The sequence below is a fragment of the Piliocolobus tephrosceles genome, chromosome X, assembly GCF_002776525.5.
Source record: "Piliocolobus tephrosceles isolate RC106 chromosome X, ASM277652v3, whole genome shotgun sequence".
NCBI classification, from domain to species: Eukaryota; Metazoa; Chordata; class Mammalia; order Primates; family Cercopithecidae; genus Piliocolobus; species Piliocolobus tephrosceles.
Genome location: NC_045455.1, coordinates 71008342 through 71027126, shown reverse-complemented (window position 1 = coordinate 71027126; position 18785 = coordinate 71008342). Strand labels below are relative to the sequence as shown.

The following is an 18785-nucleotide window of genomic DNA, read 5'->3' as shown; positions in this document are numbered from 1 at the left end:
ATGTGCATAACGTGCAGGTTTGTTACATATGTATACATGTGCCATGTTGTTGTGCTGCACCCATCAACTCGTCAGCACCCATCAATTCATCATTTATATCAGGTATAACTCCCCAATGCAATCCCTCCCCCCTCCCCCCTCCCCATGATAGGCCCCATTGTGTGATGTTCCCCTTCCCGAGTCCAAGTGAGCTCATTGTGAAACAGAGTCTTACTCTGTCATCCAGGCTAGCGTGATTCTCAGCTCACTGCAACCTCCGCCTCCCAGGCTCAAGTAATTCTCCTGCCTCAGCCTCCTGAGTAGCTGGGATTATAGGCATGCGCTACCACACCTGGCTAATTTTTGCATTTTTAGTAGAGACGGGGTTTCGCCATGTTGGCCGGTCTGGTCTCAAACTCCTGGCCTTAAGTGATCTGCCCGCCTCAGCCTCCCAAAGTGCTAGGATTACAGGTGTGAGCCACCGCACCCAGCTATCCCAATTGTTTTAATATTGTAGATGAGGACGAATAAACAACAACAAAAGACTTAACACTTTAAAAACAAAGATCATGAAAAAGTTCTGGAAATGAATGGTGGTATCATTTGCCTAACAGTGTAAATGCACTTAATGTCAATAAACTGTGCATCAAAAAATTGTTAAAATACTAAATTTTATGTGTATTTTGCCACATTAAAAAAATGAAAATAAAAACAGAGATGAATAAAGAAAAATAAACTCAGACCACTGCTCTTGCCCACTTGCTCTGACGTAAGACTTAGGTAAGCAATACTCATAGGGCATCTCTAACTCCTAAACTAGGTATCTTCCCACAATAGCGAATTATCTCATTCTTTCCTGAATGCAGTCACAAAGCTTCTGTTAAGAGATAAGGACGCTCTACAACCCCTTTATGTCTCCGTCATCAATAAATGCTTGAATATTCTTCCTGACTATATTTAGGGGTCTAATTTTGCTTTCAAAGCTAATTTATCTTTTGTGCTCAAATTCCATAAAATAACAGGTCTCTGTCATACAAAATAAAAATACAATTCCATTTTAATCTGAAAATCTCTACTGATTAAATGCAACTATTTGCTACTGACTACCTCAAATAAGGCTCTCACTTTTCAGTTCCACTGCATTAAGTCTGATTCATATCACCTAGACCAGCCCTTTCCAATAGAAACATGATGCAAGCACTTAAGTAATTTTACAATTCCTTGCTGTAACATTAAAAAGAAAAAAGATAAAGGTAAAATTAAAATATTGATAACATTATTTAACCCAGCATATCCAAAATTATTGTCCTCTCAACATAAAATCAACATTTTAAAATTTGAGATATTTTACTTTTTTTATACTAAGTCTCTGAATTCACTATGTATTTTATATTTATAGCACACTTCAATTCAGACTACCCACATTTAACAGCACGGACCTTAGATCAGCGGGGGTTCTCAATCACGGCTGCATATCAGAACCACTTTCCATTAATTCAGTAAGTGAACTCACTAGTTCCAGGGTCTGGAGGTAAACTGGTGAGCAAAACAGATCTCAGCATGTAAGTCTCTTTTCTCTATTGCTAAACTGTGAGTGTGGCACACAAGACCACTGATAATCTGGTCCTAATCTACTTCAGCCTTCATCTCACATCCACATGTTATCATTTTTATAACCTAGGCACACAGCTTCACAAGCTTCTCAAACACATTAGTCCTTTAAAACTCCTTACATTTCTTGTGCTGGTTTTCTCTTCTTCCCTCCCCTCTGACACCCCATCTATTCCTTCAACACCAGTCCAAGTGTCATTTTCCCTGAAGCATTCCCTGGTTCTCCAGGTAATTATTTACTCTCTCCGTTGTGCATTTTGCTCATATCTTTCTGACATACTATCACATGCTACAGAATTACAAGTTATCCATTTATGAATCTGTCTCACCACAAGATCAGGAGTTATCAACCTCATAATTCAGACACATTGGAGTTGACATCAGTGACAGAGAAGAAGAGGAATTACAGCTAATTTGCTGAAAATCACACCCATTCTATCTTAGCTATGCCTATGTAATCTATTCCACAGTTGCCCTTACCTAACATAGGCCTGATCTTCCTACAGAAATTCATTACATGAAGATCAACAGTCATGTGTTGCAGCAGGAATGAAATAAAAATGATCAGTACCTGTTACCTGTCATATATAACACTAAAAATAATACCAGCTGGGCGCGGTGGCTCATGCCTGTAATCCCAGCACTCTGGGAGGCCAAGGCGGGTAGATCACAAGGTGAGGAGTTCGAGAGCAGACTAGCCAACATGGTGAAACCCCATCTCTACTAAAGATACAAAAAATTAGCTAGGCATGGTGGCGCACACCTGTAATCTCAGCTACTCGGGAGGGTGAGGCAGGAGAATCACTTGAACCCAGGAGGCAGAGGTTGCAGTGAGCAGAGATCACGCCATTGCACTCCAGTCTGGGAGACAGGGTAAGACTCTGTCTCAAAGAATAATAATAAATAATAATTAATACCCTGGTGTCCTAGCTTATTAACAGTTCTGTTTAAGTTTAGATAGTGTATTACCTAAAACCTGATCACTGTTGAAACTTACAACTCTATCCCTTCGGTATACACAATGCTCAGTGCCTTTGAGGGCTTTCTCATCTAGGGAAAGCAAGAATCAGGCTTTAAATTTCTTAACAAAATGCCAACTTTACTGTACTAACTTTATTTGATGAACATAAAAACCTTTATGATAAACACCACACTTACATTCAGTTATCTGTCAACAACCTACATCTCCAAGGCTGATGTTCATCTTCTATACGAGCCTAAAGACAATTTATATTAGAAAATGCTAAGCGCCATTTCAATACCAGTATATACCATTTATTATGCACATGTCATCATGGAATAGCAAATCATTTACAGGTATTTTCTTCACGGCAACACTGACAGCCAGCATTTCCATTTTACAGATAAGGAGACAAGAAGAGTTTAACAATTTCTAAAGTAATATGCTCTAAATATGGATTCCAGATGTTTGCTTCTTATGCTAATAACAACTCATCTAGCAGTATGCTAGAGTCAGTCTGTACTGACTCATAAGAGCTGATTTAAATTTTTAGGAATTCTGGAAGTCACTGTTAAACACCGCCATGATTAAACAAATAAACTGTATTAAAAACAAAGGTAATGATTACTCAGAACTCACAGTAAATTCACTCCTGAGGTTATTTACATTTTGTGTGTTTATAATATACATAATGGGAACACTGTATATAATGTCACTTAGCATCTCTTCCCAACTATGCATCTGTCAGTGATGTCTTTGAAAACTTGAAACTCACCATGGTGGGAGTATTTACATAAAAGAACTGGCAAACCCGAGAAACCATGACTTTCTTTTTTTCAGAGTAGCTGTATGTTTACCAGAAGACCACTGAGGCATCTCTTATTCTGAATCAATAGGTTATTTCAAAATGTCATACATATGCTTAGTCCCCAACCCAGAAATTCTGATTCAGTAGATTAGGAGTGGAATATTGGCATATGTATTTTGAAAAAGATCTTCCCTAAAAAAGGAATTTTGATAAAAACCTCCAGCTGAGAACTACTTAAGATTTTTAAGCTTGTATCTCTGTATCACATTAGACATTAGAAAACTAAATACTTAAAACTATATTATAAGAAATAAGTTTCACAAATTATAGTATGTCAGGGCTTTTTTATCATGGGTCAAAAACAACCGCAGAAAGCTTCTACATACCTTAAGTGATCAAGGAAGTTGTTGCTTACACAATTCAGTAACTTTCATAAAAAGATAGAGGACAATTGGATATCCACATGCAAAAGAATAAGGCTGAACCTTTATTATGTCATAAATAAAAATTAGCTCAAAATGTATCAAAGACTTAAATATAAGAGCTAAAACTATAATATGCTTCTAAGAAAACATAGATGTAAATCTTTGTGACCCTGGACTAAAAAATAGTTTCTTAGATGACATCAAAAGCACAAACAAGCAACAATAACAATAAAAACAAAAACAGGTAAGTCAGATTTCATCAAATTAAAAATGTATATGTTTTAAAGGACACCATCAAGAATGTGATGCCAACACACAGAATGGGAGAAAAGATCTGCAACTTATATATACGATAAGGGACTTGTATCCAAAATAAAGAGAGCACTTAAAACTCTGTAATAAAAAGACAACCCAATTTTTAAAATGGGAAAAGGATCTTCAAAGAAAATATACAAACAGCCAATAAGTACACAAAAAGATGCTCAACATAATTAGAATCCAAAATGCAAATAAAAACTACAATTAGATTATCATTTCACACCCACCAAGATGGCTATAATCAAAAAGTTAGATAACAAAAGTGTTGATGATGATGTACAGAAACTAGAACTTTCATATGCTGTCAAAAATGTGAAATGATACAGCCACTTAGTCTGGCAGTTCCTTAAAAGGTTAAACACAGAGTTACTGTAAAACTCGGCAATTTCACTCTTCAATATAAACCCAATAGAAATAAAAACATATCCATACAAAAACTTGTACATAAATGTTCACAGCAGCATTATACACAAGAGTCAAAAAGTAGAAAAAGCCCAAATATCCATCACCGACGAGTGGATAAACAAAATGTGATATTATCGATACAATGCAATATTATCTGACAAAAATCAGGAACAAAATACTGATGCATCCCATACTGTTTCATGAACCTTGAAAACTATGCTAAGTGAAAAAAGCTAGTCACAAAAGATCACATTTTATTATTCCATTTACATGAAATATACAGGTAAATCTCTAGAAAGAGAAAGAGGATTTAGTGGTTGCCTAGGGCTGGTGGCTAGGAGGGCGTCTGCTGAAAAGTTTGGCATTTCTTTATGGAGCAATGAAAATATTCTAAAATTGACTGTGGTGATGGTTTCACAATTCTAATAATATACTAAAAACCACTGAGGAGTACACTGTTAATGAGTGAACTATATGGTATGTGAAATATGGTATGATAAATTTCTAGAAAACAATTAGCTCTGGGAAAGATTTCCATTCCTGACAAATAACTGTTTTCTTTTATTCAATGAACTACATTATAAATTTTATTTATCTTGGCTTCACTGCCAACAAATTCACAGCTAAAATTTGTGGTCATATTTGCTTTCTTTTATCTCAACTTTCTAGTTCCGTTTGTTAACCCCATGTGTTTTGCTTTCATTGTTTTAATTTGTGTAAGTGTTCTACTGCAAGCCACTTCAATCTGGAGCAGATGTGATGGCTGGCTGAATTCTGAAAACTTAAAGATACTCATGATCCTCATCAAGGTACAAAATCCCTACTAAGTTCAGCTTGAGTTCTGCCAAACAATCCCTTTTATCTTAACTACCATAAAGAACTGAACCAATCACAGTTTTCCCAGGGGACTCTTCCCCTCTAAATTACATTATCCATATAGAACATTATAATGCCATATTACACATTTACCATATATTTAGCACACAAATAATATTTAAAATGAAACTTAAATTAACAAATTACTACTGAAGTTTAACTTTGTTTTGGGAAATTCAATCCTACCCTAACAGGTGAGGATGACTCCTCTGTATTTCGTTTCTGGGGCTCAGTGTCCACGTCTTGGCGCTTGTTCTTCATTCTTTCTCTAAGATCCCCTGTAGGTCTTTCTGGTGACCTTTGAACCAAAACACAGAAACAAAACAAAAAACAAAACAAAACAACAAAAATCTATATTTATATATTAATAACATTTTATAAGAATGTATTTATAGAAATAACCTCACAAATCTCAATACACTTTTTCTAACTGACCTTGACTTCTAAATTTCTGAAAAATAATTTCACCTTAAATATTAATATGCAAAACATGGCCAACACTTACAGTTTTTCTCCCAATAACATTAAAATTTATATGTTAAAGTCCATGAAGTGGCAGGTACTGGTGATGTGTGAATAAGAAATTATACGTGAACTGATAAAAAGGAACTATTAGGTTGACCTGTTTACCTGTTAATCATACAAATATATTAGTTACATGTAGGAGCAAAATATAGTAGTAACACAATGTTTTAAACTACAAAGTTGCAAAATTAATCTAGAGGTAGCAGCGTTAACATCTATACATGAAAGACATAATAAGTATTATAAGAAATAAGTTTCTTGTATATACATGCATGTGGTTGGATGTAACATCAACAACTGAGAAAATATTTTATGTACTTTAAGTAAGAATCAAAGCAAATATAGGAGCTTTATAATTTTTCTTAAATTTTAAATTATTTCAGAATAAAGGATTCAAAGCAATTTTACAACAGTGATTTTCATATTCTGCTATAAATTTTTTAACTAAAGGAAAAATACATATTTATACTCAACAGTGGTAAGGCTTTATTATTTATACTATAAATTTGACAGTATATGGCTATGCAATTATTTTTACTATCAGTGGGGAAAAAACAAAGGAGAGATGGAGAACACACTGCCTTGAAAGACTATTTCTAGAACACCTTTAAAAGAGGGCAAAAGAAGTTAAGGAATGCTCTGTTCCTCTTTGACTACCAAAAAGTACTATATATAAAAAAGATATAAACAAATCACATAAATATTCACATCTATTTCAAGCAGTCATTGAGCAATCAAATCAATTCCTTGATTATATGAATACAAATCATAAGGTTAGTAATGAAATAATTTGAGTTAATTCACTTTAAAGGATCTCATTGATGTTTATATGCATATTTAATAGATTTATATTAAATGTTTTAACAGTTAAAGCTAAACTAGAAACTGGAATCTCTTATTACGAACCAGTACTTAAGTGCTCTAAATTATAGTTATGATGTACATGTAAATCCTATGTGCCCCGGTTTCCTTTATATAATGAAACAGTTTAGTATGAACTTGTTTCTATCCTAAACAGCACCCATCAGAGTGAATGTTCTACACACAGCGAATTCTCAATGAATTACTTAAAAGTCTTGTAATATAAACATATAAATAAGCATTTTGTAAAATACACTGCTTTTCTTCTCATCTTTGACTCACATTATGAACTATGTTTTTCCTCCCGACAAAAAAAAGCACAAATACGAAAGAAATTATCAGATGGAAAAACACACACAAAATAGCAAAATTATAATAAATATCCTTTATTCTAAGTCTAGTAATGACATTACTTTTTCCCATTTTAGACAAATTTCTCTGACCATTTTTCTCAAAATGATTGCTTAAATAAAAATTCTGAGTCAGCTAGTAAAATTCAAAGATACATTTTAAAATGTATTGAAAGTACAGTATTAATGACAGCAAAACATTAAAATTATTGAAATAGTTTCACCAGGTATGTATCTACATGTATATATACAATTAATCACACATATACTACAAACACTAATTTTCCCACATTAACAGAAGTGACAAATGACAATCTAAATACAAATAAAACAGTATTCAGAATCACAAATAAACTAAAATGTACAATGTTTACGTGAAAAGGAAGTTGGCTAATGTTGAGGGTTTGAATTTTAAATTCTCCTAAACAAAATCTACCCATACACTACCCCCCAAAAAAATCACCCAACTAAAAAAAAAAAAAAATTTCCAATTGCTAATGTTCAGTTTTTATAGTGTTGCTATGCTATAGCCAAAACAATCAGCATAACCAATTTTGGAACTAGGTAAATTATTTGTTTACCAATCAAGTTAAAACTATTTCTGTGACAAACTCTATGTATATTACATCTTTAAACACCCTAAAATCATCATCATGAGGGAACCAAAAGAAAAATAAAAGGTCTTTATTAAGCAAGTTTAATCTAGCCAAGCCTTTATTAAAGGCAAAACGATGTTTGAAATATGGAGTACATTTATCCACATATAAATACATATTTTCATTAACATACAGTGATAAGGGATTTGGCAAATGCATTTTAACCTACAGAATTTGTGCAAAATTTGAATTCAGTACATCTTAAACAGCTAAAATTATACCCTATTTGAATTTTACTATTTTAAGAGTTAAAAATAGCCTCACTAAAAAGAAATTCAGATACCATGGAATTCTGCTGTCTTAAGCAGCAATTTAATACATAATTTGGGGGGAAAAAGTAAGCCATACACATATTACAAAAAGATCTATTGTCAAAACAAATAAATAATGAACAAGTAAGTTAATTTTAAAGCAAACATTTTATTAATCTTGAAAATAGTAACAAAAAGATCTTGTCAATCTTCGATCACTGGTAAGACTACCACCAATATAGAAAATCTGACCAAATATATGGTTGTATTTCAGATTTTTACACTAGATAAATTACAAAAGTCATCTTCTAAGAGTACATGAACAATTCAAAGTTCTCAGTTTACCTTCTATAATTGCTGCTATAACCTTTACCACGAGGTGAAGGGCCATGTACGAATCTACATGTGTTTCCATAGAGGCAGTTGCCAGTCTTCAGCCAGTTACGGCACTGTGTCTAAGAGACAGATATTACTATGTAAATTTCATATTGATTTCTGGAAAAAAAGTGCTAGCCAGACAAAATTAAAACAAATGTTACCAAAATTCCAGCTACCCTGTGATACATTACTCCCCAAATAATAAAAACTTCAGGAAAAATATATGAAAAACCCATAACCTTATCACCTTTTTCACTCTTTTTTATAAAACACACTTTAAAAAATTTACTGAACCAACATTCCTACAATAAAACAACCTGTTCACCTTTATGATACAAATGAGCATTTCAATAATAGAATTCTAAGAGAACCCCTGCGACTATACTAGTGACAACTCACCTCTGCTGTACTGCCAGTGCTGGGTCCAAGCCTCTCAAATACACTGGGTCTTCGGGATGTGCTATCAGATATGGTCTTGGTATTTTCCACTGTGACCTTCCTTCTAATTTTTGACATTTTGTACTACTTTAACCAAAAAAGAAAGAGGCAAAACTGTAAGATTCTTCAGTTTTAAATAACTGAGCCCCCAGCTTACAAGTTGATAAAACTATAGGTAACAGTGTAAAATTACAGGAGATTTTCCTTGGAAGATTTAAAAAAAAAAAAAAAAGGCATACGAGAGGTCACAGGTAAACAGGGATAATATCTTCTAAAACATGCCTTTCTGGTGAATTTATAACAGCTGTGAGATTTGTTGGCTACAATTGCACCTCTTCTGTGGAGTGAATGAATATGATCTCACACAGTGAAGTTTTCATAGTACAATCAACCTCAGAAGATATAGTACAAAACATTTACTTTATAAAAGCTACGTACAAAAATTGCTTCAAAATTTAGTAACTCTATCCTTTAAGAAAAAGTTGTTAACCATCAACTAGTTAACTGAAAAAGAGTTATGCTATAGAAAATGAAAAAAAAATTGGGTGAAATTTTTGACAGCAGAAATTATTTTTCATAAAGTAAGTGACAACAGTAGTTATGTTCTAAAAATCAGGCTGAGAAAAATGAACGATATTTTAGTATTTTCTTTGACTTACAGAAGTCAAAGCAATCTGATCAAGCATATTTATTTTCCAGTAACACAAAACCAAAGCAAAACAAAACTCAATGTTGATAAAAACAACTTTCAAAACAGGACAGATTGTAGAACTAGAAAAAGTCAAGATATTTCTATAATCTATACTATACTGACATAAAATTCAAAGGTGTTAAAAGTAATTAATAGACTATTTTACCACTATTAGTAATAAGAAAAAAGACAAATTGTAAAAATATTTTTATTTTATTTTATGTTTAAGCTCTGTTAGATTTGATGTAACCATAAAAATATTTTTTAAGGTCCAGGCACAATGGCTCATGCCTGTAATCCCAGTACTTTGGGAGGTCAAGGTGGGAGGATCATGAGGTCAGGAGATTGAGACCATCGTGGCTAACACGGTGAAACTCTGTCTCTACTAAAAATACAAAAAAAAAAAAAAAAAGAAGAAAAGAAAATTAGCTGGGCATGGTGGTCGTGGGCGCCTGTTGGGAGGCTGAGGCAGGAGAATGGCATGAACCCAGGAGGCAGAGCTTGCAGTGAGCCGAGATCACACCACTGCATTCAAACCTGGGCGACAGAGCAAGACTTCGTCTCAAGAAAAATATATATATGTGTGTGTGTGTATATATATTTTTATATGTGTGTATATATATACATATTTTTATATATGTATATATGTATGCATACATATGTATATATTTTTATATATGTATGCATACATATGTATATATTTTATGTATGTATATATACATATGTGTATATTTTTATATGTATATGTATTTTATATATATGTATATATACATATATATGTAAATAACACATTCAAAAACTGAAACTATAGTAAAAATCTAATCCAGTGACATCATTGGGTAATTCAACTAGTGATGCAAGTATCAGATAATGATAGTATGATATTATGACATTAGGAAACAATATTAAATTCTAGACCAAGATAAAATCCAGAGCATACACTACTGTGGGAAGAGGGTAGAAACTGCCTCGCAAGGGAAAGGGAAAAAAACACCGTACTATATCCCACTTTATACAAACTAAATATTAGTTGAAATCATATCAATCATCAAAAGTTACTAGAATGAACCATAGCAGCTAAAAAAGTTTCATTTAGTCTCTATAAAGATCACAAATGTTCTTTAATGTGGTTTCAAAGTAAACACATACTACTTTAAAGGAAATTAAATCGTGGTAGTACCTAATTGAAACAGCAATAAAAAATTATAAACAATATTTGGTTCAACGAGGTACTTCAGCTCAATTTTTAAAAGAATCCAAAGAATAAGAACAACATTTGATAAATAAAAGGTGGTGCATCAAGGAAGGAAAATATGAAATAATATATGGTGATTGTAAACTAGAAAATCTATATTCTTCTTAATATAAAATGTAATAATTCTTTTGATATAATAGCAATTAATTTTTAATGATTTTAAAAAGAGAATTATGTCACAGTAATTATAAATTTAAGAATCAGTGGAGAGCATCACATAAACAATAATTGGCTGCAACACAAAATCACTTACATATTAATTGTTCTCCAAGTAAGGAACTACACATCATTCCTACATACTGGTGTTAGCATTATAAGACAATCTTTGATTTAATTTTTCTTAGACTCATTCTCAGTCAAAATGTGAACATACAGAGAAGCTGGTAAAATTTCCTATATCTACTTGATTTGCTGAGCATAAAAAAACTGAAAGCTAAGAGAAGTGGAGCTAAGAAAGATCTAGAAAATGTAGAGCTTTCATTAACTGAGAAAAACACTTTTTTAACAACGTATATCCAAGCATGATTCAGTAAAAAGTAAATGTATCACACATTGTATAAGAAGTTTCAGAAAAACATAAAGTTTCCTTATATACTGCTATATTAATACACAAATATACAGTGTAATCCTCAACCATTAATTCAATTTTTAAAACATTTCTTAATAAACAAAATTGAATAGGTTCCAAAATTTCCTTAAATTTAAAAACAGGCACACCATCCCACCACACTGCCTCAAGTGCATTAACATTAATTTTTTATTTTTCCCTCCACTGTCACTGGAAATGAGTTAGTTCTGCCCCTAACATCTCTACTACCCCCAACATGCCTCCACTCCCAGCACAGTCTTCCTCAAAAATGTCAATGGTAATGGTTTCCAGTTAGGACAACAGGCTATTTATTACTGTACTTATTATACTTAAAACATTGGTCATCTGTCATCTCCTTTCTTTTTATTTTTTGAGGGTTCCAAGTATTAACTCTACAGTTTCTTTTCCTGCTCTGTCCTCTGTTGCTTGATTCAGCACTACTCTCCTCCCTTGACCTACTGCTTTACTGGTCTGAGAGCTTCTCTCCAATCCTAGACTCCCTAACACAAACTCTGAAGACTTCAAGGGTTTGCACTTGCTATGAAAGACTTGAGTGAAGACTAATGATCCACCTCCTCACCTCCGTCACCCTACCCCCATATTCTTTGCACAGAGACACAGTGACATCAAGAACTATTCAAGATTCATCTACATAGCAATTATCCCAGGAATTTCACTTCCAGCTAGTACTGTACTGAGTCTTCCAATTTAGGGAAGAAATGAAATTAAGTAAAAATGTGGCAAAAAAAAAAAAAAAAAAACCCACAAGAAAACACAAAATGTGGCCGAGCGCGGCGGCTCATGCCTGTAATCCCAGCACTTTGGGAGGTCAAGGTGGGCGGATCACGAGGTCATGAGATGGAGACCATTCCTGGCCAACATATCGAAACCATCCTGGCCACCATGGTGAAACCCCGTCTCTAAAAAATACAAAAATTAGCTGGGTGTGGCGGCACACACCTGTAATCCCAGTTATTCGGGAAGCTGAGGCAGGAGAATCACTTGAACCCGGGAGGCGGAGGTTGTAGCGAACTGAGATCACGCCCTTGCACTCCAGCCTGGCCACAGTGTGAGACTCTGTCTCAATAAATAAATAAATAAATAAATAAGATGTTCTCTCCTTTTTCTCAGAGTCCAAGAGTACCAGACTTTGCCCTGAAGTAGCACTGCATCGGAGTACAAGGTCTGGTTTACAGCAAGGTCCTGGACAGAACATTTAAAACAAAAATAATAATAACAACAATAATACACAAACACACACACATATATTCTTAATAAAATGTTCTTTAATGTGATATATATGTGTGTGTGCGTAAAACATCTGGTGAAAAAAGTAGAAACTGAAGATTTCTAACTGAAAGAATTCTTCTGATCATCCATGTAAAAACTTCCACAAGTAGTCAACAATAAAAAGTCACTTAAATATTACCAATGAGACACTCATGAGGTTGAATAAACAAAATGCTTCATGCTTGCAAAGAACACAATATAGAACTTTAAAAATGCCATTTGTCTAAAAATATATACATTATCTACAACAGAAAAACATTTCCTTTTTCATATATTAAAACTAAACGTTACCAACTAATGTGACAATTAGAATTTTCAATCCTATTTAAAACTTTGGGCCCATAAAGGAAAATGAACACCACAACAGTTAAAATGTAGATTTTAAGCAGGGGAAAACTTTCAAATTATGTCTGAACAGGCCTGAACATGAGAAGTAAATGCTTCAAAGTATATGAGAAAAATTAGAATCAATAAGATAAAAATGTAAACACTAAAGTCTTTCCTATCATAAAGAACAGAAATTGAGGTCATACAAATAACTTACTAATTTACTCTTCTATGAAGGTTTTCCTCCATTTTTGTTTTCAAATTATTGTTTGGTTTAAGTTGCCATCACACTTCCGCCCACACCATCAAGTCTTTCCCAAACAAGAGCATTATTAAAGACTAGTGGCACTAGTGAAAGTCTATTCCGTTATTTTCCTATTTCTCCTCTCCGTTTGCAGAGTAAATGAATATCTGAAGTATTTATAATCTCTTTTCAACTAAAAAAGAAAATAGAAAAAGAAAAAGAAAATCCGGGACACAAAGTTTGAGTCTATTAATAAAGACACAACAAAAGAGGGTCTTAAATGGGAACTGCTCCCTTGCCCCGGAAAACTTAGAATAACACTGTACTCAGAGGTTCACATTATAATTATGGCTGAGAAAGGAGAAGTATACAAAAGGGTCTCTTCTTGAATAATGCCTCCAGGAGCTCAATTACTAAAATCTTGTCAATAAACACATATCCATTCTAGTATCTTCACTTCAATCCATAATTAATTATCTTTTTCATGTCTCATCTACTGGAAGCATAAGTGAAAGCATAACACTTTAATCTGGATGAGTAGTGGCATAATATTAGGAAATTTTCAAATGATTAGGCAATTCAAACCACACGAATGTACTAACTAGTAGGATAAATCCCTATATTCTGAATTTCTAAGATTAAAAAGGTGATACTAAAAATAAGGTATCTTCACATTTATACTTCTTACTTTTAGAAAGAAAAAATTAAGTTTATTTGATGCACAGTTTGAGAGAACTTTTTAAAAAGAACTTTCTAAAACGAACTTTCGGATTGCTTCCGTAAATTTAATACTAAAACAATTCCAAACGAAATTCCAAACACAACTGACAGAACTAAGCTGACTACATAGGAATTAGCAAAGCAACACTGCAGCACTATGCAGAAAAAATAATTTGTTAAAAAGACTGTGCACAGAGGACATCCCATGCGGGTAGCTACTCTAAAGTGAACTAAAAAGAACTGCAAACATACAAAAATACAAAAAAAAAAAAAAATGAAAGACTGTATATCAACAGCAGTGAATGTTTCAACTACTACTAACAGCTGAAGAAATAGCTCCGCCTCTATATGAGATGGAGTTGGGAGAGATGAGGAGATGGGAAGACTAACATCCACTGAAAATCAACTCTCTACGTAAACGTAAGTTAAACAATGTGTTTTCTTTATGTAAATGCCAATGCATATTATAAATAAACACTGATGACTTATTACAATTTTAATAATTTGTATAGATGTTAAGATACATCCACTTGCTGGATTTTAGTATGTTGGATTCATATTACAAATATGAAAATCACATAAGCTTGCAAATCTCAAAATATGCAATGTTCATTTAGAATGACCAGTAATCAGGAAGCCAGTAAGAGGCATACATTTGATAAAACTGACTCCTACCAGATGCACACAGTGAAAGCCTTAGTTTCACAGTGTAACTATTTTTAAAGCCACAAATTGTTACACAAATTGTTACAAGCTTGCATCAACTTTGCTAGTCTCTAGTTGAAACTGTCATCTGTTACAATCTAAACAGTTCATTATGAAATTAGGAATTATTTGAAAATCTATAGATTGTATTCACAAAACGCTCCAATATTTTGTACTAAAGCCAGTAATTTCAAATGTTACAAGAACTAGACCCCGCTAATTGGCACCATATACCCATAGACTGAACTGCATTAAATATTCTCCAACGGTATCGCGGACTTTGAAACCCTCAAGTGTAAAGATATTTTCCAAACTTTTAAACTACTTTAAAAATCCAAAAATCTTAAGAGACTTCATACTCCCAAAGTAGTTCGAATTACCTGAAAGCCCCATAATATAACCAAATACCTTAAGACTACCCTTCACTAACAAGATCTTACCACTATAATTCAAGTATTACCAACTCTGTATAATTTTCAAACCACATAAATTGCGTTAGCCTATTATAGAGAGATAATGCCGCCAGACCCTCTGCTTTCATTGCACTTTCCCCCGTTTCTGACAGTTGCCAAAATTAACTACCTAAAGCATATGAAGATAAAGTAGCACTCAACTCCCAGGACCTAAATCGTTATCACTGCTGAGGAAGAAAAAAAAAAAGACCAACCACAAGTAAGACGTTTTGCTCTAACAGATCTGGAATGCGTATAGAGGAATATCTAAATTTAAGCGCAAATTGCTGCACTCTTCCATCGCACACACATACGAATACGTGCTTACATCAAATGGTAACGAAGGGCACAGCCTATTGTTTGAGTCTACCTATCCCCCTTAGACAAATGCCAGAATCATAAACAGAGCGAGAAATTATATCTGAGCACCCGGGGCTATTGCAGAGTTAAGGGTGGGATGCTCAAGGAAAGCTCAAAATCCCAGTGACTCAAGCGAAGATGGGGGGTAACTGGGCCTCCACATTCCGGGTCTGCCCAATGCCTTTCCCCAGATACCCACACCAATTCACAGAACGCTTACTTCCTCCCCAAGCTCCCTTCGCAAGTGCAGTCCGGAGGCACCACCGCCGCCGCCGCTCCGAGGAGCCGGGGAGGAGACTCTCTGTCCCCGCGCCTGGACCCAGGAGGACGACGACGAGGAGAAAGCGGTGCGCGCGCGGCTCCCGGGAACCGGCCCTCGGCTAGCGAGTGGCCCCCGGGATGGCTGAGAAGCAGAACCCGCCCGCCGCCTCGCCAGGGTCAAGCGAAACTCGGTCGTAGGAAGAAAAATAACGAAGAGATTGTAGATTAAGAAAAGGCAACAAAAACACTACCAGGCCGCTAGGAGGACCGCCTCAAAACGCCGCCGGAAGTCAGAGGTTTGTCCTGTTCCTCTACAGGCCCAGGCAGCTTCCGGCCGTCAGATTAGTCGTCAGTGCGCAGACACCGCCCTCCGTGGACACGCCCTCTAGGCGTAATGTCCCATGCGAGGAGTGAGAGTGCGGCGGGGACGTGGAAACAGAATCCGTACTCTGTGAGAGATGCTGGGAGAGGAAACTGGGAGCCCGGGAGAACTAAAATTCCCAATTAAAGTGAATTTAAGTGAGTTTTCTCTTTTTATTACATAATTCCTTGCCATAAACTGCTGTTGTAAATGCGCAAAATGCGGCGTTTGTTGTTGACAGTACCTAGAGCCATTCATTCATTCGTTCAACAGTGTTTATTGAGCAGCTGATCTAGAATAAGAGGCTATGTTTGTCGTTTTTGACACCCCTCCCCTTCCTGGGTCATCGCCTAATTACCGTGGAGCAAACGGAATGCATGGTTGTATTTCTGAAGGCACAAGCAGAAATGTATTGAAAATTTGGAGCAGAAATCTTTAATGTACTTCTGACCACCCTTCCTTTTATTGAGTAGGATCCAATGATCAGCATGAAACTTGTTATTAAACTTGCTTGAGATGGCTAGTCAAACGTCGAAAATCAAAGAAAAAGTAGGTAGCTAGACTTTTACAATTTTTTTTGAAAGGTAAAAAGACATGAACCCTTGTCTGCCTTAATGTCAAAGTAGCACTTATTAGGTTCTCTGACAAAACCAAGGTATGGGAAAATCTTTTATCGAAACTACGGATAAAACTTAAAAATAATCTGATAGAATGATTTGGTCTTGCTGGAATCAGTAAATTAAAATACGAAAGCAGAATGATAAAATCAAGGGCATTAAACATTCCTAATGACATGCCAAGCTATTTTAGAGACAGCGGCAAAAGCGTCTTTACAAGTGGGTTTGATGTAACGCTCTGGCAGCAAGAATCCGTATTTGCCCGTATCTCGAAGTTCAATTGTAAACGAATATTTGATGCCCAAATCATAGATCCAATCGTCCGCACCTCCAGGAGCTAGGTCTAAAAGAAGAAGAAAGAAATTGTTGAAATATAGATTTTTCAAATTAATTAACAAACTGGGAATTGTTTCATTTAAATGTTTGTTTGGATACCTTTAGATTTTTTTTCAGTTTTTAATTAATATAAACAATTTTACAATGAGTACCCTTGTTTATACATAATTGCTTCTTTGTCTCTTTAGAATATTTTTCCCTAGAATAGATTTGCTAGTCTAAGGCTTTGCACTTTTTGCAATTACGACATGTTCCCAAATGGACATCAAAAGAACTGAATTAATTTATACCTCCACAAGCAGGGTACAGGGTATGAATTTGCCCACTTCCCCTTCCCATACCATCAATAGGAATTATGAATTCTGATAATTTTATAGGTGAAAAATAATATCCAACTGTCTTAATTTATGTTTTTTTGATTATCAGTTGCACATTTTGTTTGGCATATTTATTGGTTATCTTTATATTTCCTATCAATTGTCCTTACTCATTTGTCTACTTGGTTCATTTTATCAATTGCTTATAAAAACAACATTAATGTTATCAGTTTTGTTTGGCATGTAGACCTTTTTTTCTCCTTTCATTCATTTCTCCTTTTATAAGGAATTTTTTCTCCTTACTGAGCTTTCAACTTAGTTTATGCAGGGTTTTCATATGAAAATATATGCTGTACCTGGAATTTACTTTGGTGAAAGACATATTAATAATCCAATTAATTTTTTTTCTAGGTAACTTGTTAGGTTTTCCAACCCCGTTAATTGAATAATCTGACATTCTTTTTTTTTTTTTTTTTTTTTTTTTTTTTTGAGTGCTAAATTGAGTCCAGGATTATGGCAAAGTCTGACCCAAAATTTTAATTTATAATTTTAGCATCTATCTAGTACAGTTTGGGGAGTATCACATGAAAGCTACAATTGCCAGAAGACTTGTAGTTTAATGCATGTTAACTAAAATGTGTACACATTTTAGTGTTCATGCTAAATACAGTGTTAACCTTTTTTGAGATGGAGTCTCGCTCTGTCACCCAGGCTGGAGTGCAGTGGCGCAATCTCTGCTCATTGCCACCTCCGCCTCCCAGGTTCAAGTGATTCTTATGCATTAGCCAACTGAGTAGCTGGCATTACAGGCACCCGCCACCATGCCCAGATAATTTTTGTATTTTTAGTGGAGATGGGGTTTCACCATATTGGCCAGGCTGGTCTCGAACTCCTGACCTCAGGCGATCCTCCCACCTGGGCCTCCGCAAGTGCTAGTATTACAGGCGTGAGCCACCACACCTTGCCTCTTTTTGTTTTTTTTTCCAATCATTAAAAAAAAAAAAAAATGGAAAAACCTGGATTTGGCCTTCAGGCTGTCATTTTCTGATGCCTGGTTACAGATTTATTTTTCTGATCCTCTTTTCCCATCTCTCTTCAAACTTCAAAAGGGCAAAATCAGTGTGTCCTCCCACTGTGTGTAGATAGGAGTTACTCACTAAATATCTTTCAGCAAAAATTAATCAAAACTTTTTGTTAAGAGTGTCACAAGCTCTTGTATGTGTAATATATGTTAAAGACAATCAACTGTAATGTGTTATGAGCTAATACTCTTGGGGGCAGGCTAACACTAAAAAACACTTGATGCAAATGGTATGCACTAGATTAGTGTAGGGTACAACCTGCAAAGCCTTCTATGATGGCCCTGGGGATCATACAAAAGTTTTATGAACTAGTTTCTGCTTCACTCAACTATTATG

The 18785-nt window shown here is 34.7% G+C and overlaps 2 protein-coding genes and 1 long non-coding RNA gene across 16 annotated transcripts in view; 1 reads left to right on the top strand and 2 right to left on the bottom strand.

Annotated features, from left to right (window-relative positions):
- The window catches only part of ZC3H13 (zinc finger CCCH-type containing 13), a 97239-nt gene extending 81179 nt beyond the window's left edge, over positions 1 to 16060 (bottom strand). For 3 of the 13 annotated variants that reach the window (XM_023187268.1, XM_023187274.2, XM_023187277.2), the window contains exons 1-4: positions 15988 to 16060; positions 8804 to 8929; positions 8372 to 8481; positions 5570 to 5681 (exon numbers count right to left, since the gene is read on the bottom strand). In XM_023187268.1, coding sequence (XP_023043036.1) covers positions 5570 to 5681; positions 8372 to 8481; positions 8804 to 8920 — 339 coding nt within the window. In that variant the 5' untranslated portion in view covers positions 8921 to 8929; positions 15988 to 16060. Of the gene's footprint in view, positions 1 to 2748; positions 2805 to 5569; positions 5682 to 8371; positions 8482 to 8803; positions 8930 to 15695 lie in introns of those variants that run through there. The other 10 variants (XM_023187267.2, XM_023187271.2, XM_023187272.2 and 7 more) reach the window with 6 other exon arrangements.
- LOC111523000 overlaps positions 15712 to 18785 on the top strand; it is a 48986-nt gene continuing 45912 nt past the window's right edge. The window contains exon 1 of the long non-coding RNA XR_002725405.2: positions 15712 to 16255. This is a non-coding gene — a long non-coding RNA (uncharacterized LOC111523000). The remainder of the gene's footprint in view (positions 16256 to 18785) is intronic.
- Positions 16480 to 18785, bottom strand: part of CPB2 (carboxypeptidase B2) — a 51950-nt gene continuing 49644 nt past the window's right edge. Inside the window, exon 10 of one of the 2 annotated variants that reach the window (XM_023187282.1) lies at positions 16480 to 17057. In XM_023187282.1, the coding sequence (XP_023043050.1) occupies positions 16873 to 17057 (185 nt within the window). In that variant the 3' untranslated portion in view covers positions 16480 to 16872. The remainder of the gene's footprint in view (positions 17058 to 18785) is intronic. The other variant, XM_023187281.2, reaches the window with a different exon arrangement.